Genomic DNA, 22,919 nt, shown 5'->3' with positions numbered 1-22,919 from the left:
ATCCCTTCCTCAGACGGACCTGGTCCGCCACCTTCAGGTGGGTCTCCTGAAGCATTGCCACATCTGCCTTTTGCCCCTTCAGATGAGCAAGTACCCTCGACCGCTTCACCGCCCCATTCAATCCTCTCGCATTCCAGGTGACCAACCGAATCAGAGGGTGCCCCGTCGACTAGCCATAGCTGGTCGACTGCCCGCCCCAGGCCAGCACCCCCTGCCCGACCCAGTCCCCACAGCGACAACACCTCGCCTCTGTCTCTTTCCCCCCCCCCCCCCCCCCCCCCCCCCCCGGCTAGGAACCTTCCTAGCCGCGAACCGTCCTCCATTGTACTTCCGTGGGTCAGCTAACTTCTGCTGACCCCGGAAACTCCCGCCAATAACCCAACCCCTTCCAAAGTGGGATCATCCCCCAATCTATCCCTCCTCCAGGCACCGCTCCAGCGCGGGGAAGAACCAGTTAAGGCCCCGCCCCCCCCCCCCCCCCCCCCCCCCCCCCCCCCCCCCCCGCCCCGCAGCGCGGGAAACCAGAGGAAAGCCCGCGCTTTCGCACTGCTCCACCACACCCTTCTGACGCAGCTCCCAAATACCAGCCCCACTCCATACTCCCAACCCGACATAGAATACAACAAACCCCCCCAACCCTCCCCGCAAGATACAAAACTCAAACAATGCCCCACAACAAAGAACAGAACAACACCCCCATAAATAACCATGTCAAAATTGCAAAAGTACAAAAAAAAAGAGAACACAGCAACAGCAGAAACCAGCAATAAAGCATTACAACCGACCCCCCCAACCCCTAGTTCAGGTCCAGTTTCTCCGTCCGCACGAAGGCCCACGCCTCCTTTGGGGAATCGAAATAATAATGCCGGTCCGAATAAGTTACCCACAGGCGCGCAGGCTGCAACATTCCAAACGTTATCTTTTTCCTGTAAAGCACCTCTTTCGTCCGATTAAATCCGGACCGCCGCTTAGCCACCTCCGCACTCCAATCCTGGTAGTTCCGTACTACCCCATTCTCCCAATTGCTGCTCTTAACCTTCTTGGCCCGGCGCAGCACGCAGTCCCGATCACTGAACCGGTGGAACCTCACCAGCACCGCACGCGGGGGTTCATTCTCCTTGGGCCTCCTGGCCAGTACTCTGTGCTCCCTCCAGCTCCAAGGGCAGATGTAAAGACCCGGCCCCCACTAGCGAGTTCAGCGTCGTAGCCATGTAGGTTGTCAGGTCCGACCCCTCTGCAAGGCCCAAGATCTACAGATTTTTCCGCCTCATGCGGTGATCAAGCTCCTCGAAGCATTCCTGCCACTTCTTGTGGAGTGCCTCGTGTCCCTCCACCATACTCACGAGGATCCCGGCCTCCTCCTCTCGTTCAGTGGCCTGCGTCTGCAACTCCTTGATGGCAGCACCCTGGGTCGTCTGAATCTCCGAGAGCCTTCTGTTCATTTCCTGCAGAGAGCTCAGTACCTCAGCCTTGAAGTCTGCAAAACAGCGCAGGAGAGCAGCTTGTTGCTCCAGGGCCCACTGCTTCCACTCCTCTGGAGCTCCGCCGGCCGCCATCTTGGATTCCTTCCCCTGTTTTTTTTTCTGGGGAGCTGCTGCCATTTTTTCCCCTTTTCCACTCCGAGTTCGAGTCATGGACTGCGGGGAAAGTCGATCAGCACACCACCTCCCACTGGGAGACGTCGCAAAATTTCCGTTTTGGGCTCTACAAAGAGCCGAAAAGTCCGTTTAAAACGGGAGCTCCCAAATGTGTGGCTTCCTACGTCATCGCCGCCACCGGAAGTGCAAGTCATCTCATTGACATGTCAAATTTTGTTGAAATTGGGCTCCAAGATCCCTCATTCAGTCCACCTTGGCATATTTACCCCACCACTGGAAGTATGTGGAGGGAATGTTTTCACCCCTGTTTATTAGTCTCTTTGTAAACAATATATCTCAATTAGTGAACAGATTTTAACAAATTGATGCAGAGATAGAATATGGCCCAGGAAAAACTGATTTGTTTTGGTAAAATGTGGATCCAGATCCTGGAATTTTTTTAATGGATCCATTAACATTGGGAGATGGGGCAAATTGCCTGCTTTTAGTGTTGTGGATTGTTTTCGAACAAGGGTATCCATCCAACCTTGATCTGTGATGGACGATATTTCAAAGGCTGGGTGTTCTGCAATGAGTGACTCACCTCCTGACTGCTAAAGCCTGTCCACAAGGTACAATTCAGGAGTGTGATGGAATATTCTCTACTTGTGCTCCAAGAACACGAGAATCTTGACGCCATCCAGGACAAAGCAGCCCACTGGCACCCTATCCACCACCCTCAACGCTCCCTCCTCCACCAATGTGTACCATTCGCAAGATGTACGGCGGCACCTCACCAATGATCTTTCCACATCACACCAGACCTGTGACCCCTACCAGCTAGAAGGACAAGGGCATCAGAAGCATGGTAACGCCAATACCTGCAAATTCCCTCCCAACCCATTCCTTCATTTTTAAAAATAAATAAATAATGTAGCCGATTCTTTTTTCTCCAATTAAGGGGCAATTTAGCGTGGCCAATCCACCTATCCTGCACATATTTGGGTTGTGCGGGTGAGACCCACAGAGACTGGAGAATGTGCAAACTCCACACCGACGGTGAGCCAGGGCCAGGATCGAATCTGGGTCCTCAGCACAGTGAGGCAGCAGTGCTAACCACTGCACCACCATGCTGCCCCTATTCCGTTGTTGTTGATGGGTCAAAATCCAAGTATCAGCACTGTGGGTGTTCCGATAACACATGGACTGCAGCAGTTCAAGAATATGGTTTGCCACCACTTTCTCTGAGTCAGTTGTGAGTGTATAATATAAATCCTCGTCTAGCCAGTGATGCCTTCACCAACATGAACGAATAAATTTGAAAACTTTCTGTTCGCCTTTGGAAAGCAGCTGCAAAATGGCTGATGTCGAGCGGCCGCCCACTTCATCAGCATCAACTTTCCCTGATCCTTCTGTCACCACTTGCTTAAGCCAAAAGGTGCCTGTAATAATTTTCAGCAGCCAAAAGATGCCTGTAATAACACTCGGCAGCATGACCGCTTTCTTAACCGTTTTAATTGGCCGCTTGATAGAACAGAACTTGAAATAAAAACAAAAAATGCCGGAAAGCCTCGGCAGGTCCTGTGGAGAGAGAAACAAATAACATTTTGCGTCCATATGAATCTTGAGAGAATCTACTGCTGTGGTTTGAGGGCAGTTCCCCACCATGTTCTTGGGGACAGTTAGATATGGGCAACAAATGCCAGCTGTGCCAGTGGTACTTGCATCAAAAGTGCAGCTATGGCTTCATTTTGAGTGCCATTTGCAGGAGGTTTTACGATTCAGCTGTAGCTGGTTATCCTTGAGGAGAAATGTTATCTCTTGACCATATTATTAAGCTGCAGAATGTTGCAATGACTGCTACTAAATACTACACCATGTTGCTCTGTCTGATTTTATCAATTGCTCTGACAGCTTATATGCTATTGACGGGACGTGTGAGGAAAGAGGAAGAAGTTGCTGTTATTCACCGTATCCTTGAAAAAGAATTCAGAAGGAAGCTTGTTCCAAATGCTATATTCTCACAAGCAAATCTTGAAAGAAGAATGAGTAAGTTTTCATAGAAATGACCTGTGTTTTCCTGAATTATTGTGTGACTGCGTTATGTCAAGCAATAGCTGTGGCTCAGTTGTAAGCATGCTTTCCTCTGTCAGAAGGTTGTTGGTTCACGTGCCACTCCATGACTGTCGGCAAAAAAATACAGGTTAACACTCTTGTGCAGTACTGAAGGAGTGCTGCACAGTTGGGGTGCTATCTGTCAAGGTGGTGACTCGGTGTGTAGATGAGGGCAGTGCAGTTGGTGTAGTCTAAATGGTCTTTAGTGAGGCCTTTGACAAGGTCCCAGGAGACTGATCAAGAAGAGAAGACCCTATGGGATCCAAGGCAAGTTGGATCCAAAATTGGCTTAGTGGCAGGAGGCAGAGGGTGAAGGTGGTTTTTGTGACGGGAAGCCTGTGCCCAGTGGTGTACCACGGGGATCGGTGCTGGGTTCCTTGCTATTTGTAGTGTACATTAATGATCTTGACAGGAATGTGGGTGATGTGATCAGTAAGTTCGCAGATGACACCAGAATTGATGGTGGTAAATAGCGAGGAAGAAAGCCTTGGATTGTAGGATGATTTAGATGGGCTGGTCAGATGGGTTGAACAATGGCAAATTGAATTTAACCCTGAAAAGTGTGGTGATACAATTTGGGTAGACTAACGAGGAATATACAATGAATGGTAGGACACTAGGAAGTACAGAGGACCAGAAGAATCTTGTGGTGCATGTCCAAAGATCGCTGAAGACAGGAGGATAAGATGGTTAAGAAGGCATATAGGTTACTTGTCTTTATTATTCGAGGCATAGAATACCAGAACAGTGAGGTTATAAAAACGCTCTAGTACTGTGTGCAGTTCTGTTTGCCAAAAGATAGGAAGGCATTACACTAGGAAAGATGCAGAGGAGATTCACCAGTACGTTGTCTGGGCTAGAGCGATTCAGCTATGAAGTGAGGCCGGGTTTGTTTTCCTGCGAGCAGAGAAGGCTGAGGGGGGGGGACCTGATTGAAGCACACATAATTAGGGACATAGGTGTAGATATGAAGAAACATTTTCCCTTTAGTAGTGGGGGTCAATAACAAGGGGGCATAGATTGCGGGGATTTGAGGGAACACTCGGAGGGTGGTTGGAATCTGGAACTCGCTGGCTGAAAGGGTAGTAGAGGTGCTAACCCTTTATATTGCAGAAGCACTTGAAATGCGAAATAGGGACCAGTACTGGAAAATGGGATTAGAATAGATAGGTGCTTAATGCTGACACAGACACAATGGGCCTCTTTCTGTGCTGTAAAACTCTTTCCCAATCTGCTCCCTTGGGGGAGTTTAAAAGATATCCCAATGTTATTTCAAAGAATAGCAGGAGAATTTTCTCCAGTGTCTTGGTCAAGTTTAATCCTCCACTCAACATCCCAACTAGTCATTGATCAGATTGATGTTTGTGGGAGCTTGCTGTGTTGCACACATTGCATCGATGAGTACATGCCCAGTACTTTGGCTGTTTAAAGTGCTTTTCAATGTCTGGTGATTGTGAAAGAGTCTATATAAATGCAAATCTTTTCTTGTACCGTACTAAGGATTACATGGGCCACTTGTCCCCGACTCCAGATTCTCTGATTTTTAATGCCATTCTTTTACCTATCACTGATGTTACACTGACTATATTGAAATTATATTAGCTACCTACCAGTCCTCTGGCACAAGCTGTTTTACTAACAAATTTTAAAATGAGTTGTAATATCTTTGCTAGACGTCCCTTATTCTCTTACTATATGTGCATACAATCCATCTGGACCAGCAGCCTTATCATTGAGTTTGTTCAGCTTACTCAATATGCAGTCTCTTTTTTTTTGTTTTTGTTTTGAATGTAATTATCTCCATGCTGATCTCTTCCCCCACTGTCATGTCTCTGTCATGTCAATCTGTTCTATCTCCCTTTAAATACCAAAGCAACTTAATTATTTAATACTTTGCCAATCTCTATCATTAGTGTTATCCTGTCCATCCCTTTTGGCGCTAATTCAGAATGCGATTTTTATATAAAGTTTGGTTTTGGAAAGCTTTAAGCTGGTAGCTTCATATGTTGGCCCAAGTGGTGCTCTAAGAAATCTCGAAATAGGCCTCCACTTAAAACATGGGTTTCTTTGATATTACGTTCTTGAGGTTGAGTAGGTTCCGCATCACGGGAATTAGATATTCATACCAATATAGTGAACTGTTTCATTGTAGTTGTTGCTTGACATGATTTCCACAAAGGAACAACTTTTAATCATTGATTTATGACCTAATTTCACTTGGTCTCCCACCTTAACAGATATGTGGTCAGGCATGAGGGTACCTGTGCCTGATTACTTTCGCCATTTTGTGTGGACATATGCAATGCGAAGGTTGGCAATTCTGGTTGGACAAGCTTTGCAGTTTGGAGAAGCTGTGCTGATTGTTGGAGAAACTGGGTAATTATCTGCTATTTTAATTGAATTCTCATCTTGTACGCCTGGCATGTTTATGCCATTGTAACTAGATGTGGCATCTGGATTGATGAAACCCAAGTAGAATATAACGTGAAGTGTTTAAATTGCAAACCGCGCATGTGCGCGCCCCCTGAGGTCTCCATAATCGTAGCAGCCGGTTATCGGCCCATCTGACGCATCACATATCAGGAGATGACTGAGCATACTGGTTCGGGCCAAGCAGCATTTACTGAGCAATTGATTGCTGCATTTGGGGTTGTGACAAGATGACTTCACTACAGCCTTGGTTTAGACAGGGGTGAAAGAACAGAATTCCAGAGGTGAGGTGACCATTGACTGTCCTCCAGGGCAAGGCAGCATTTACCAAGTGTGGCATCGAGAAGCCCTAATAAAATTGAAGTCATTGGGAATAATGTGGCGAGACTTTCAACTGGCTGGAGTTTTGGTTGTTGGAGACCAGCTGCAGGGCTCCATTCTAGGCCTGACCATATTCAGCTGCTTTGACCGTCCCTTTTTTTGTCAGAAATGGGGATATTCGTTGTGCCGTGTTCAGTGCCATTTGCAACTCTTCAGATAGCATTCTGGCTTGGGCTGTTATATATACAAATAACATTCCATTTTGTGTTACATAAATGCCTGCCAATAAAATTCTTCATAAAATGGCATATTATCGGCATTCTATAGTCACAATTGACGAGATATTTAACTGAGCTAGCCTTAAACATTGTGGCTGCAAAACTGGTCAGAGGCTGGGAATTCTGGTCAAGTTACTCAACTGACACCCCAAAGCCTGTCCATCAGCAACAAGGTACAGGTTATATTTGTCTGTCAGGAGTGTAATGGAATACTCTCTACTTGTCTAGATAAGTCCAGCTCCAAAATACCCTTATGCTCAACACTATCCAGGACGAAGCCGCTTGCTTGATTGGCAGCTTAAACATCATTCTTTCTCCCGATCGGTGCACAGTGGCAGCATTGTGTATTGTACTGCAGCAGTTCACCAAGGCCCCTTCAACAGCCCACTAGCTGGAAGAAGAGCAGTAGGCCTTTGGAACACCACCATTTGCAAATTTGATGAATCCAGACTTGAAAATATATTGCCATTCCTTCAGAGTCACTGGGGCAAAATCCTGGATCACATGGACTGCAGTCATCTGCTCGGGCGATTAGGAATGGGCAATAAATGATCTAGCATCCTTCCTGTGAACTAATAAAAATAAGGACTAGTGCTGAAGAATCCATAGCTATCATATTGCCATGTAATGTTTTTCTATAGTAAAGTCACCTACATAAACTGCATTTTTGATTAGGCCCCGCACACACTGTTGCTCGTGCATTGTGTTGAAACTTTCTTTCCTGTCTTTGTATCCCATTTCTGTGTAGACCTCAGCAGCAGAACTCTCCCCATCTGCTATTATTTTTTTTCTTTATAAATTTAGAGTACCCTATTTTTTTTTCTTCAAGGGGCAATTTAGCGTGGCCAATCCATCTACCCTGCACCTCTTTGGGTTGTGGGGGTGAAACCCATGCAAACACTGAGAATGTGCAAACTCCACACGGACTGTGACCCTGAGCTGGGATCGAACCTGGGACCTCAGTGCCGTGAGGAAGCAGTGCTACCCATTGCGCCACCATGCTGCCCTCCCCATCTGCTAGTGCTTATCACAATATATTGTTTTTCCATATTCAATTTCATGCTGGAACTTGTATTCGGATGGAATTCATGTTTTGAGACCAAATGACTTTGACCCATTATGTGCTGCTTCCAAATCTATATTAATCATTGTGCTGTTCCTCACAATGCTTTAGTGCTTTCAATTATTTACCGTCTATTGATAAGATAACCAATTGTGGAATGTTTTTGCTTTGTATAGCTGCGGTAAGACCACAATTTGTCAGATGTTTGCTTCCATGTTCGCTCAACAGCTACACACCGTAAACTGTCACTTGCACTTGGAGACATCTGACTTCCTTGGGGGCCTAAGGCCTGTGAGACATAGTTCCAGTGAAAAAGTAAGTCTATTGTTATTCTGCAATCCATTTTTTGTCTTTTGTCTAGTGCCCAATAGCCAACTAGTTTGGAAATGTCTGCACTCTTTCAAATTCTGTCATCTCATTAGCTGCTGGCCTTGTTGTGGTAAATAGGTGAAAGCAGATCAGTATAGAATGTAAACCGGAAGAATTACATTTGTACAGCAAAGGCTCGTGCATTGGATTTGGAGCTGGAACATTCAATCGGCTTTGTCATTTTCGAGTGACTGCTGATGCCTGAAGCAAGTTTCTAAAATTACTAAAGGTCCAAGAAGATCGCCATCTTTAACCGATACAGCAGTTAGAACATTACATATAAAATAATGATTGATATGTTGAGGTGGCAAGGTACACATTACAAAATAACATCTGATTAATACATGTTTATAAGAAAAAGTCATAAAAGCTACAGAACTACAACACTGATTTCAAAGTGACAAAAACCACTGATGCATGAACAGGTGACTTGAAGTACACCAGAATATCCATACTTGGTAGATTACTTGTTTTGTAATGTCGGTGCAGTCCATCTGGCTGATTTTATCAAGAGATTTCAAATTCCCAAAAGCTAGGGTACTAGTACAACCAGATTTGTTATGTAGACCAGCAATACTCTGCCCCACTGGCAGAGCTTAACAGACGTGTAATCGGACACCATAGATGGTCAGCCAAAGAGGATGTGAAGGAGAATCTTCAAGGAGAGGGAGGTGAAGTGGTGGGGTTTGGGGAGGAAAGACTAATGTAGCTGAAAGCATAAGGGCCATTTCTACACTTGCATGGACAAATGGGGGAGGTAGTGGTAATGTCACTGAACTAGTAATCCAGAGCCTCTGGCCTCAGAGCCGGCCTCAGAGCCGTGATTTGATTTATTGTCACATGTACCAAAGTACAGTAGAAAGTATTTTTCTGTGGCCAAGGAAACATACACAGTACGTACATAATAGACAAAAAGAATAATCAACAGTGTACATTGACAAATGGTACATAGACAAAGTGGTTACAGTGCAGAACAAGGAGCCAAATTCATGGGTGCATGGGTTTAAATGGCAGCTAGTGTAATTTAAATTAAAATCTGTAATTGGAAACTCGTCTCAATTATGTCATCCATGAAACTGTCAATTGTTGTAAAATGCATATGGTTCACTGACTTTCTTTGGGAAATAATATCTGCCATCCTTGCCTGGCCTGGTTTCATGATTCCAGACCCACCCACAGTAATGTGTGTGACTCTTAATGCCCTCTGAAATGCATTCATTTCCAGGGACATTGGGGATGGGCAGCAAATGTTGGCCTTGCCAGCAACGCCCACATCCATGAATGAAATAAAGAGAAAAAAATAAAGGCAACTGCATGGAGTGCATTAATTTTACATACAGGGAATAGTCCTTTCTTTCCCCCTTTTGGTGTTTATTCCACTGAGTGAGGGCAAAAAAAACTGCAAAGAGGTGGGTGATCCCCACCAGAAAATCTGACCGCAACCAAGTTGGGATTTAATGAGTATCTTATCTTTCCCGCTGTGCATCTGTGGTTATTTGCAGCATCTGTGTAGGAAAGTCCTAAAAGGATCATTGGAACAGGCATGGCCACTTAGCCTTGTAGACCTCCTCCACCATCTGTTGGATCATGGCTGATGCTTTTGTGTGGAACTAGTTTGTTTTTCCTGATTTCACTATCCCTGTTGAGGAGTACCTGCTGCACTGTTGTTCTCCAGTATTTTTTCAGTAAGGATAAGACTGCTACCTTAAGATGTATTTCTTGACCATCAGGATGGTGCCAACCCAAACAAGCTCTTTGAGTGGCATGATGGACCTCTTGTGCTTGCCATGAAGGAAGATGCCATGCTTATGATGGATGAAATCTCCTTGGCAGATGATTCAGTTTTGGAAAGACTCAACAGGTGATGTTTCAATGTGATTAATCAGTTAATCTTTAGGTGTTAGTATAGGTTTTGGGCTTGTTTCTAAACCTTTCACCTGTTGTCACCTTCCCATTTTGTGTGTCGCTGACTTGTTTAAATGTATCTACAGTGTCCTGGAAGATGAACAGACACTCTTGCTTGCAGAAAAGGGAAGTGGGGAAGATGATTGTGTGGACCTCATAACTGCTGGAAGCAGATTTCGGATACTTGCAACCATGAACCCTGGAGGTGATTTTGGGAAGAAAGAGGTGAGTGTATAATTGTGGCGCCACAATTTCATTGTACATTAAGATTTCAACGCTCTGTTTCATTGAAATTCTGGTTTAGCACTGGCTTTTAAAGCAGACCAAGGCAGGCTACCAGCACGGTTCAATTCCCGTACCAACCTCCCCAAACAGGTGCCGGAATGTGGCGCCGAGGGGCTTTTCACATTAACTTCATTTGTAGCCCCCTTGTGATAAGCAATTTTCATTTCATTTCATTTTTCAATACTCAATCTCGATTTTCACAGTTAATGTTATTGGCAGGATGGAAGAATTTGGCTTTATAACCAGGGTGTCCGTCAGCAACTTGGCAGCCAATGAAGTATTTTTGAAATGTAGTTACTGTGGTAATTAAAAAGAAAAACTCAAGCAGCCAGTTTTCACACAGCAAATAAGCTCTCACAAACGGCATTGTGATAATGACTAGATAGTGTGTCTCCTAGCAATTTAAGGGATAAATATCAGCATGAACACGAGAGAGAGTGTCTTGGCTCTTTGAATGAATTAATGTCATGTGATAACACTTCCAAGCCATATTCACAGTACTGCTGAGAATGTGCTCAAGTCTCTGCAGCTGGACTTGAGCCCTCCGCCTTTGGGACTCTGAGGCAAATGTGCTGACATGACTCGAGAGCAAATTTTCTTTTTGTTTATATCGAATTGCATTGTAGTATTTACAGCACCTGAAGCAAGACATTTTGTCCCAACCAGTTTATGCTAGTGCTCTTCACATGGAGATCTCATTTTAATTATCTCATCTCCGCTTTGCAGCATATTCTCCTGTGTTCATAGTTCCTTTTTGAAAGCATCTGGACTATTTGCCTCCACTACTTCCATAGGTAGCAAGTTCCCATCCATTTTCAAAATATTTCATTTCTGTATTGAGTTTATTAGTAATTATCTTGAATTGATGGCCAATAGCTTTTGACTCCCCCTTGGTTCCTTAGACAGCACCTTCCAAACGCACATGGAGACAGCACCACTTGGTAGTCCCCCTCAAAGCCACTCCCCGCCTAACTTGGAAATATATTGCCGTTCCTTCACCGGGTCAAAATCCTGGAACTCCCTCCCTAACAGCACTGTTGGTGTACCTACACCTCAGGGACTGCAGCGATTCAAGAAGGCAGCTCACCACCACGACCTTTGAGGCCAATTAGGATGGGTGATGCATGTTGGCCTAGCCAGTAAAACCACATCCCATAAATGAATTTATAAAGATTGCTGTCCTGTGCTGCTGTTCATGATTTTGTCTCTTTATCTCTTTTTGCTCTTTTTACACGATTCAGTTTCCTATTTTCTAAGGCATTGGTGAAGCTTCTCATCTTGCTCTGATCAGGGCAAACACGAGCGCTAAATTTTAAATGCTCACCGCAAGTTGCACTACAGGAGGAATGGGTGCAGAATGGTTAGCAGGTTCAGTGTGGCCAAGGTGTTGACATGAGGAAGGGAGGCTCATAAGAACATAAGAACTAGGAGCAGGAGTAGGCCATATGGCCCCTCGAGCCTGCTCCACCATTCAGTGAGATCATGGCTGATCTTTTGTGGACTCGGGTCCACTTTCCGGCCTGAACACCATAAACCCTTAATTCCTTTATTCTACAAAAAACTATCCATCTTTATCTTAAAAACATTTAATGAAGGAGCCTCAACTGCTTCACTGGGCAAGGAATTCCATAGATTCACAACCCTTTGGGTGAAGAAGTTCCTCCAAAACTCAGTCCTAAATCTACTTCCCCTTATTTTGAGGCTATGCCCCCTAGTTCTGCTTTCACCTGCCAGTGGAAACAACCTGCCCACATCTCACCAAGCTTCGGGTAATTCAAAAGCAGCACAAAGCTAGAATATATTCTGTCCATTTGCAGCGAACAAGTTCTTGTGTATGAATATACACACTTTTCTAGCAAGTGTCACTGAGCCACGTTATGAGCCCACCTGATTAGCGTAAATTGCTTTATCATGGCAACACCTCAGCCAATCAGCACCCCTCCTCCTATAGTATAATTGTGATCATTTGAAATTTGTCGCTCTTGTGTTTGTCCTAGAGTCGGGCAAAAAGCTTCAGCAATATGTCTATCAAGCAACTGTTTCTCGGATGCAGGTTATGTTTTTGTGACAAAAGGTTACCTTTTTCTGAGCTTGTATAGTTGGTATTAAAATGCCTATTAACAGGAGACTCATTGGCGCACAACTTTCAAATGTGCTCAATGGATGGATGTGGGTTTGAACTCCTTGTACAGAGGTGAAATAATTTGGGTAGCTTTTTAAAAAAAAAAAAACAACTTTTAGTATGCTTTTGTATGCTACCTGCACCCCTCTGAAGCCGCCATCCTTTACGAAGGCAGGTGGTCTCCTCCCCCTGCTTTTATACATGCTGCTCCCAAATCACCTCTGGAGGTGGGTGGTTATCGTGTTCTAAACCGATTCCTTTTCATGGCAGCGTGGTTGAGACTGGACTATCAATGCCTGGGTGTTTGCAGATTTTAAACTTGTATTTGACTATTCTGGTACCTCGTGATGGGCCTCTCTAATCCACTTATGTATGTGAGTGCAATAGTCTTCCTAACTGAACCCGCCATACTCTAAATTCCCTCCTCTTTCTATTGTCTTCAGACAAACCTATCCCATCTAACAATAACAAAACTCCATATTCCAGAATGCCTAACTCTTAGTCATGCAGTTGTTGCTCAGCCCATGTGCAATGACTTATCTATTGTAACATTGTCCCTACTTACTTCCAACTTGCTCCTCCTAGCCTCTCAGTTCATGGTGCATCTATTACTTCTTTCCAAATACTATCCCATCTTGAACTTCCCTAATTGTCACAGTATTCAAGCCTCAATCTGTTTCTAATGTTCAGAATTAAGAGTATGACTGTAAGTGGGTGAGGAGTGATACTGTGACCACTCACACACACCTGATAATTTGCTGCATTTAACTGTTGGTCATTCTCTGCTTCTCCATTTTGTCTCCTCTGTTCCACCTCCATGATTAGACTCTCTGATTCCACATACTATTGTACTGTAGACATTGCATCTTTTCTGCTCCGTGTTAGTGTGATGGAGAAATGATAGATGGGTCAATTGATGGGTGAGCTAGATGGGTTGAATGGCTTTGCTTCTCTTGTCGTGATTTTCATCTCCTCTGATATATTATGGTCCTTCATTCTCTCCTCCTACACGTTCAGTGGACAATGTTTTGATGCTTTGCCCTGCCATCTGAAAATCCTTCCTTGTTTTCAGAAACCTGCAAAATCACTTCATTCTAAGGTTACTTTAGTGTTTACACTCTAATTTCCCATCTTGGTTCTGTTCAAGATTCCATTTGCCATCCACTCTGGATTGTCTGTATGTATAGGATATCTATAGGAAAGCCAGTGGTTGCGTCCGTCGTCTTAAATCTATTTTTATATACAAACTGTTTTCAGTTGTACTAATAACAAGATACCCTTTTATGATGGGTTGAGGTGGCTGGGAGAGAAATAAAAAATTTGTAAATCTGAAGCCATCTGCTTTTGTAACTAAGTTGATCCATTGTTTCATATTTCAGCTTTCTCCAGCCTTGAGGAACAGATTCACTGAGATCTGGTGCCCACCGAGCAATAGCCGTGAGGATCTGATGGGAGTCATTCAACATAATTTAAACGATGGACTTTCTTTAGATGGGCAAGATCATGACGGTGGGGATTTCTGCAGACTTGTATTTCCTTTTATTTTGTTGGAAATTTTGTGCTTTTTGAGGTGTGACCTGGGGTGAAGGGTTGCAACACTTAGCATATCCTTTGGATATTGAGTTAGCTCATTGGTTTATTGGTCATTTGAATGAGTTTTGGGCATTGTGAAGTCTTTCCATTGGTTCCAATCGTGCTCTATTTGTCCCTGAATAGATTTTAAAGTGGCTTTTAATTGACCTGCAATAGGAAGTCTTATATATGCTTTGTTACTTGGGTTTTGATTTTTAGGAGGTAACCATCAGTCTGTCTCTGTACTTAAGCTTATCATCTGTTCCATTCATAGTCAGCCGAATTAGAATATTAGTGTTGGTGTCTCAAAATGGCATTGTTTTAATATTCTCTAGCCCAGAAGCTTGGACCAAAGACTCTTGGTGTTCATTGTATATCATGCACAAAGGGTTTTTACTTGTGCTCTGATTATTATTGGGTTCCTATTTAAAAGAAATATGTTCAAAGTGCTAATCTTATTACTATGATTTAAAAAATAAATCCCAATTATTTTTTTCTTCCAATTAAAGGGTAATTTAGTGTGGCCAATCCACCTACCCTGTACATCTTTGGGTTGTGGGGGTGAGACCCACGCAAACACGGGACAGATGTGCAAACTCCAGACGACAGTGACCCAGGGCCGCGATCGAACCCAGGTCTTCAGTGCTGTGAGGAGGCAGAGCTAACTACTACGCCACCATGCTGCCCACTTGTTTTTTTTAATGGATTTTCTGCTAAACCTAAAAAGATGGCTGTTACAAGTCTTGTGCCTACTGGGCTGGTCCTTTGTTCTGGGAGCTACCACCAGGAGTTACAAGAATAAAATAATTCTTCACTCAGACTGTGAAATCTCACATGTCATTGTACAGTCCTCTTGTAACCAACCAGAGTAGAGACAGTGCAAACAAACTGGTTCCTCTAGCCAGGTCTATTACAAAAGAGAGATCAAAACTCTTGGCTGGAGAATAACCACTTAGTCTCCCTCCTAAGGAGGAACAACGGAATTCTGGCCAGAAGCATAATCTATTGAGCAATTAACCATTAATGTGACATGTCATATGACCCAAGTCTGGTCTTTTTGGACAGTGAAATCATTATATCTTTAGCCTCAGAAGCAGTCTGTTGTTCAACATTCAGTTGGTGAACTACCAAGAAGCTGCCCTTGAGGCAGAATAACCGCCTACTCCCCAAGCATGTCTCTGGAAGATTTCCTCCCATTGCCAGCAGAACTGACCCAGTAGTTCCTATGTACCTACTTCATCATCTTGTGCTATCAGCAGCAATTGTAAAGCCGAGTTCGATAAACTCTAGTTTTTGGCCAGCTGAACTTAATGAAAGAATTTCTCATTTGACTCTGGACTCTCAAATTCACGTGAACTAATAATTTCAATGGTTCTCGTACTTTTACCATACACCATTGTAAAGTTTTTCTTTTGTTCGCCTTTGCTGCACCCCCCCCCCCCCCCCCCCCCCCCCCACCAACACCACCCCATACCATCCACCAACTTACTGTACATTTGTGCTCCACTGTTTTCTTGCAATAAATCCAGGGCCAATAATTTCAAACGACTGAAAATAGGTTACCTGCAGTCCACCTTGTTCCAGGAATGGTGTGCATATGAGAAATCTAAAGAACAGGAGGATAATGGGAAATGGTTTAAAGCGTGTAACTTCTCCCAAAATGAGTAGGGTGATCATTGCTCGGCACAATATCGAGGGCTGAAGGGCCTGTTCTGTGCTGTACTGTTCTAAATCTAAAACTAGTTTTTCCCCTATGTATTTATTACAGGCAGCGATATAGCTGAACTTGTTTTGGATTTCATTGACTGGTTAAAGAATCAAGAGTTTGGGCGCCGATGCATGTTAAGCATTCGTGATATCTTGTCCTGGGTGAACTTCATGAATGTTACAACTGAAGAGGCAAGTTCAGACGACATGGATTTGGATGAAAGTGACCATTTTCAGCTTGACCCTGTCACTGGATTCTTACATGCTGCCTGTCTCACCTGCATTGATGGAATTGGATCCGGTATGTGTTAGTTTGCCTCGTGAAACTGCCTATTAAGTGGGAATGTTGGAATTTGGGGAAGGGAGGGATTGGGGTGGAGTCTAAAATTCCAGTCTGTTGATGCTTTAATGAGTTTTTCTGTTAAAAAGAAAAAAATTTAAATACTGTGTTCCCCAGTTTGCAAGTGGCGAATCATGACCACTTTCTGTATTCCTCATTCAAGCTACCCATGTTTTCAATTATTGGCGTCCATAAGTGCAGTCATCCATACAGAATTTGCATAATGGAAACTGGCTAATCAGCCCAATTGATCCATGCTCCTTCTTTACACTTGGCTGAACATTCTAAAATGAAAGAAAAAATTTGGGATAGAAATTTGTTCATTTCAAACGTCGGTTGTCATTGTTCAGTATTTCAGCACGGGGAACGAGGCAACCTTGGTCTTCCTGAGAAAAATCCATATTGCCGTGGCAGTGTGTTCATCTGAAGTGAATATTAAACACGCCAACAGTTTTGATCCTTGACTTTATTTCCTCCTAGGGTCTACATTTTGTTCTCCGGAAGCTACTCTGGCGGCTCGCAAAGCATGCTTGAACTTCCTTTTTAAAAAGTTGTCGAAGGTCACAAAGTTGACCAAGCGTATGTGGAACATGCTGAACTGTTATGATCCGAAAAGGAAGAGGAAAGTTGTATGGACTAAACACTCTTTTGGAATTCATCCATTCTACATTCCCATAGGTAAGGATTGGCAAGCAGTTAATCGCCCATACTTGAGGGGCTGACTGGCTTGCATGCTCTTGACCCGCAAGTCCAATTTTTGTCCCCTCCCATTCTCCCTGCTAAATGGTGTGTATATTGAGTAATTTGAGACATTAAGTATGGTAAGTATGCTTTGGAGGGACTGGTGACCACTGGCTCGAAGAGCTAGTTTAGTTGCCACTTTGAAATCGTACTTTAGAGGTTTGTGTGAAGTTGTTTGGTCTTTGTTGCCATTTTGTCAATGTGTGCTACACGCTGTAATCTGTATATCTCTAGATCCTTGTAATTGGCAAGTATACTTGACATTCTATGAACCTATTATTCCACAACGTGATCGACCACTGGGGTGTTTCCTTGCTTTGTGCATGGGTTTGCTGTAGACTAATTGATAGAGATTGATCTCACTGATTAAATCCGCAACTCCATTATCGTCACGTGCAGTACCAGGATGGTAGAAGCTAAAACAGACAGGCCCTGGTCTGTTTTCACCTAGCAACAACTATAAATATTGCTTGGTCATTTGGTTCACAGCCTCCAAAAACCCTTTCAAAAGGGATATTTGGGGCTGGTTTGGCACAGGGCTAAAAAGCTGGCTTTTAAAGCAGACCAAGGCAGGCCAGCAGCACGGTTCAATTCCTGTATCAGCCTCCCCGAACAGGCACCGGAATGTGGCGATGAGGGGCTTTTCACAGTAACTTCATTTGAAGCCTACTTGTGACAAGTGATTTTTCATTTTATTTCATGGGGCAGCATGGTAGCATGGTGGTTAGCACAAATGCTTCACAGCTCCAGGGTCCCAGGTTCGATTCCCGGCTGGGTCACTGTCTGTGTGGAGTCTGCACGTCCTCCCCGTGTGTGCGTGGGTTTCCTCCGGGTGCTCCGGTTTCCTCCCACAGTCCAAAGATGTGCGGGTTAGGTGGATTGGCCATGATAAATTGCCCGTAGTGTCCTAAAAAGTAAGGTTAAGGGGGGTGGGGTTGTTGGGTTACGGGTATAGGGTGGATACGTGGGTTTGAGTAGGGTTATCATTGCTCGGCACAACATCGAGGACCGAAGGGCCTGTTCTGTGCTGTACTGTTCTATGTTCTATGTTCATTTAGTATCAAAAACACTGATCTTTAATCCCTCCCAGGCTGTTGCCTTTGTTGGATTTTGTCTGCCAGAGCCAATTTTATTCTAAACATTATATCTTCCAAAGTGAGGAGATCATTTCGTCAAACACAAATTTTTGGAGTGGCCTCGCTAATAACATTGCGATCCTAAAGTTTGCTTTAAAGTACTTAAATTCTTGCTGTGCCTGTTTGTGCTCTCCCAAGCTAGCAGCAGCAAGGATATGTGAATTGAAGCATTCAGCAACAATTGATCAGTTTGCCTCATCCGGAGGCGGGGGGGGGGGGGGGAAAGAGAAGAGATATGTTGTCTTATTGTGACTGATTTTATAGGGTTTAAATAATTTTGTGTGTATATTGTATATTAATGTTTTTAGTAGGAGCTGTTGCAGAGAAAGTTGCAGTCACCGACTATGCACTAAATGCTGGCACAACAGCGATTAATGCACTGAGAGTGCTGCGAGCATTGAAGTTAAACAGGCCAATTCTATTAGAGGGATCGCCAGGAGTTGGAAAGACGAGCTTGGTAGTAGCTCTGGCAAAGGCCTCTGGAAATCAACTTGTCCGAATCAACCTTTCCGAGCAAACAGTAAGTTTGTGTGAAGACAGCTTGAAATCGTGTTGCCTGTGAATGAACTTTCCCGGGTAGTAATTTTGTCTCTTCCCTAAAATCTAAATTTTAATCATTATAAAGTTGAGTGGTGTTCTGAGGAGAGTGCCATTGAGATTTTTCATGAAGCAACAGAATTTTGGCCCCAATTATCTTTAAATGCAGTGCCTTATCTAATCTCTGGATGTCCCAAAGTGATTCACAGTTCAATGGAATAACTGAAATTTAGTCAATGTTGTAATATGGAGAAGATGGTCGTCTCATTATAGAAATGAACAGATAATTGAGATGATTGAGGAATAAATGTTGGCCAGGACACCTGCAGAATTGTTGAACATCACATGGTTGGTTGATCAGTGTTACGCTGCCAGTCATTGCTTGTGTGCTGAATTTATGGCTGGAAATGATTGGGAGTGCAGATTGAATTTTTGTTAATGGTCGTGTGCCTGACATAACATCTAATTGTAATAAATCAATAATTGCAATTACCAAATTAGTCAGTTGATATAAAGGTGACTGTTCAATATTGCATGGATATATATCAGCCGCTTCTCATTATGATCATTTTCCTCTGCTTGCAGACAGAAATTTCTGTCAAATTAAATAAACATTGTTTTTTGTTTATAATTTGTTGTATCTACCTTTGATCTGTATTGATTATTGACAAAATCTGTTGTTCTTGTAGGATGTGACTGACTTGTTCGGGACAGACCTGCCTGTTGAGGGGGGTAAAGGAGGAGAATTTGCCTGGCGTGATGGTCCTCTGCTTGCAGCTCTCAAGGCTGGACATTGGGTTGTTTTAGACGAGGTGAGTGTACTTAGTGCCTTGACCAACTTCATTGCATTTTTAAATTCAGCACCAATGTGAGATTGTTTTAGATGGCTTTTTTTGTGGATGTGAACCCCTTGTTTCACTTTGAAACAGCAGAGGACCTCCATAGTACCGAAAGGGCTTCAAGTGGTCTTGTATACTCTGCCGAAAAGTGCACCTTGTGACTTATTGGCATCTTTCACATGTTGGATTTTTACACTCCTCTGCTTGTCTCTCCCTTCCACCCCCTTATAAATGTCCTTTGACTGGCTAGACAGATGTATTCTAGATCCCTGGTTAGCCCAACATAAATCTATGACTACAGAATGCATACATTTGGTTCTTCATTTTCTTTGCCATACCCAACTGTCCACGTCGAAGACCTCTTCCAAATAAGGGTGGAAGTCTCCTATCAGGAATTCATTAGATAAGGAGTTGTGAATACCGATCTACATCCTGCTGCTGCTCCTGCATAATTGACTGTAGGACTGCAATGACAAGCTGCTAAGATTCCTGGAAGTCCCAAGGCATGGATGTTGAAACTTGCTTTCCTTTTTCCCCCTCTCCTCTTCTTCCCATCTCGTCATATTCATTTGTTCTTGCTGTAGCACCTGAAGTGTGCAATTTTAAAGCAAGCAGTGAATGAGATACTAAAATAAAAGCAAAATACTGTAGATGCTGTAAACCTGAAACAAAAACTCAACTGGTCCAGCAGGCAGCACGGTAGCATTGTGGATAGCACAATTGCTTCACAGCTCCAGGGTCCCAGGTTCGATTCCGGCTTGGATCACTGTCTGTGTGGAGTCTGCACATCCTCCCCGTGTGTGCGTGGGTTTCCTCCCGGGTGCTCCGGTTTCCTCCCACAGTCCAAAGATGTGCAGGTTAGGTGGATTGGCCATGCTAAATTGCCCTTCGTGTCCAAAAATTGCCCTTAGTGTTGGGCGGGGTTACTGGGTTGTGGGGGTAGGGTGGAGGTGTTGACCTTGGGTAGGGTGCTCTTTCCAAGAGTTGGTGCAGACTCGATGGGCCGAATGGCCTCCTTCTGCACTGTAAATGCTATGATAATCTATGAAAGGGTCAACGTTTTGAGTCCAATATGACCCCTCTGGAACTTGGAAGAAATCTGATGGGTTTCATGCTGTTGAAAAGTGGGAGAGAAATATTTCCCACCCTCTAATCTATCCCGGACCTTCGCATATGTGCTAGATGACCCCGCCCTGCAACCACCCTGCCTTTTTCGACCGCATTAAACCCAGCGCATTCACTTTTCCAAAGAGCAGTCATCTATTTCTCTTGCACGCATGTAGCCAGACCTGCTGGAATTTATCCAGCACCTTTTTTTTGTTTATATAGCAGATTATATTGTTTTATCAGCAGGAGTTAGCGGTGTGTTGGTAATGTCTTTCATCTCAAAGTCTGGATGACAAGTCTTTGAATCGCTCAGTTTGGCTACTCCTTTTTATCATACAAAATATCCCCTGCATTTGTTCAGTGTCACTAAATATCTGTGGATTCACATATTCTGTACTCGTAATGTGCGTCTCCCATCTGTACTGGCAGATTTTGAACTCAATTGGAGCTCCATTTCACTATTTCCCAGCAATATCAATGTAAAAGCAAAAGTCAAAAAGGTATTATTAAAAATGGAAACTGTAGTAATTAACATTATGTTCTTTCAGCTGAACCTAGCTTCCCAGTCTGTGCTGGAGGGACTGAATGCCTGCTTTGACCATCGTGCTGAGATTTTTATCCCGGAATTGGGCCGTCACTTTAGTGTGAAACATGAGAGGACGAAGATCTTCGGTTGTCAGAATCCTTATCATCAAGGAGGTGGAAGGAAAGGTCTCCCCAAGTCATTCCTCAACAGGTTCACACAGGTAAGGCAGGATAATGAGCTTGGTCTACTTTTTGTAACAATGGGCCATATGAGCTGGGGTATGTAGGCAGAGCGATCAAAGGTACAATTCGTGAAGTTTTCTGTGTGAGCCTAAAGGTTACATCTCTTGTTACTGATTTCATGAGCCATTCGGTCTCATTATTGCATTTTGACAAATTGTGTGTAGATTCTTAGCTGGTGAACTTTTGTTTTGGTTGAAAGGGAATGTTAATGTAGCAAGCCATGAGCTTGTAGAGAGAAGCATTTTGATACTTTATGGTCCCATTGGAAACCTTAGGAGGCCGACGATTTCTTGGTGCTTTTTATTTTTGTCCATTCCCATCCATCCATCTCCCCACCATCCCTTCCGTCCTTCATGGGGAATGTACTCCCAGGATTGATCCTTAGGTGCTAGCTGACTGACGATTGAAGTTGTATTACTTCATATTTGTCTTAAACAGTGTCCAAATAATCTTAAATGTTTCATAATTGAAGCTGTTATCATCTACACCTCGTTTTAAACAAAGCATTTCTGCCACGGTTGAGCTACCGAATATTTTCCCCAAATTGTATTTTTATTTTCTTTGCAGTTCTTTACACTCCACCCAAATTTTAAATTTGAATAACTTTATCAGAAATTATTTGAAAAAAAACATCAAAGGTTAAAGCAGCATTGTCTGGTTGCTACTTTGTCAGCTGAAAGGTGGACCTTCCCCTGATATTTTGCATTCACCATTTTTGTTCAGTGGCTATAAAACTTTCCAGGATCAGAATTCTAACCAACCTTTCCAGAATATCCTTCTGGATTTCCAAAAGGCCTTTGATAAGGTGCCACACAGGAGGCTGCTGAGTAAGGTGAGGGCCCATGGTGTTCGAGGTGAGCTACTGGCATGGGTTGAGGATTGGCTGTCTGACAGAAGGCAGAGAGTTGGGATAAAAGGTTCTTTTTCGGAATGGCAGCCGGTGACCAGCGGTGTCCCACAGGGTTCAGTGTTGGGGCCGCAGCTGTTCACCATATATATTAATGATCTGGATGAAGGGACTGGGGGCATTCTAGCGAAGTTTGCCGATGATACGAAGTTAGGTGGTCAGGCAGGTAGTGCTGAGGAAGTGGGGAGGCTGCAGAAGGATCTAGACAGTTTGGGAGAGTGGTGCAGGAAATGGCTGATGCAATTCAACGTGAGAAAGTGAGGTCTTGCACTTTGGAAAAAAGAATCCAAGCATAGACTACTTTCTAAACGGTGAGAAAATTCATAATGCCAAAGTACAAAGGGATCTGGGAGTGCTAGTCGAGGATTCCCTAAAGGTAAACATGCAGGTTGAATCTGTGATTAAGAAAGCGAATGCAATGTTGTCATTTATCTCAAGAGGGTTGGAATATAAAAGCAGCGATGTGCTACTGAGCCTTTATAAGGCTCTGGTTAGGCCCCATTTGGAGTACTGTGTCCAGTTTTGGGCCCCACATCTCAGGAAGGACATACTGGCACTGGAGCGTGTCCAGCGGAGATTCACACCGATGATCCCTGGCATGGCGGGTCTAACATATGATGAACGGCTGAGGATACTGGGATTGTATTCATTGGAGTTTAGAAGGTTAAGGGGAGATCTAATAGAAACTTACAAGATAATACATGGCTTAGAAAGGGTGGATGCAAAGAAACTGTTTCCGTTAGGCGAGGAGACGAGGACCCGTGGGCACAGCCTTAGAATTAGAGGGGGTAAATTCAGAA

The 22,919-nt window shown here is 43.8% G+C and overlaps 1 protein-coding gene across 2 annotated transcripts in view; it reads left to right on the top strand.

Moving 5' to 3' along the window:
* The window catches only part of mdn1 (midasin AAA ATPase 1), a 204,527-nt gene that overhangs the window by 63,851 nt on the left and 117,757 nt on the right, over positions 1-22,919 (top strand). The window contains exons 28-38 of one of the 2 annotated variants that reach the window (XM_038799361.1): positions 3,492-3,626; positions 5,930-6,068; positions 7,961-8,099; positions 9,884-10,014; positions 10,145-10,283; positions 13,845-13,974; positions 15,806-16,045; positions 16,565-16,762; positions 18,273-18,481; positions 19,188-19,310; positions 20,993-21,190. In XM_038799361.1, coding sequence (XP_038655289.1) covers positions 3,492-3,626; positions 5,930-6,068; positions 7,961-8,099; positions 9,884-10,014; positions 10,145-10,283; positions 13,845-13,974; positions 15,806-16,045; positions 16,565-16,762; positions 18,273-18,481; positions 19,188-19,310; positions 20,993-21,190 — 1,781 coding nt within the window. Of the gene's footprint in view, positions 1-3,491; positions 3,627-5,929; positions 6,069-7,960; positions 8,100-9,883; positions 10,015-10,144; positions 10,284-13,844; positions 13,975-15,805; positions 16,046-16,564; positions 16,763-18,269; positions 18,482-19,187; positions 19,311-20,992; positions 21,191-22,919 lie in introns of both variants that reach the window. The other variant, XM_038799360.1, reaches the window with a different exon arrangement.

The sequence above is a fragment of the Scyliorhinus canicula genome, chromosome 6 (assembly GCF_902713615.1).
Source record: "Scyliorhinus canicula chromosome 6, sScyCan1.1, whole genome shotgun sequence".
NCBI classification, from domain to species: Eukaryota; Metazoa; Chordata; class Chondrichthyes; order Carcharhiniformes; family Scyliorhinidae; genus Scyliorhinus; species Scyliorhinus canicula.
The sequence above is the reverse complement of the archived record's forward strand: the minus strand, read 5'-3'. Positions and strand labels throughout refer to the sequence as shown.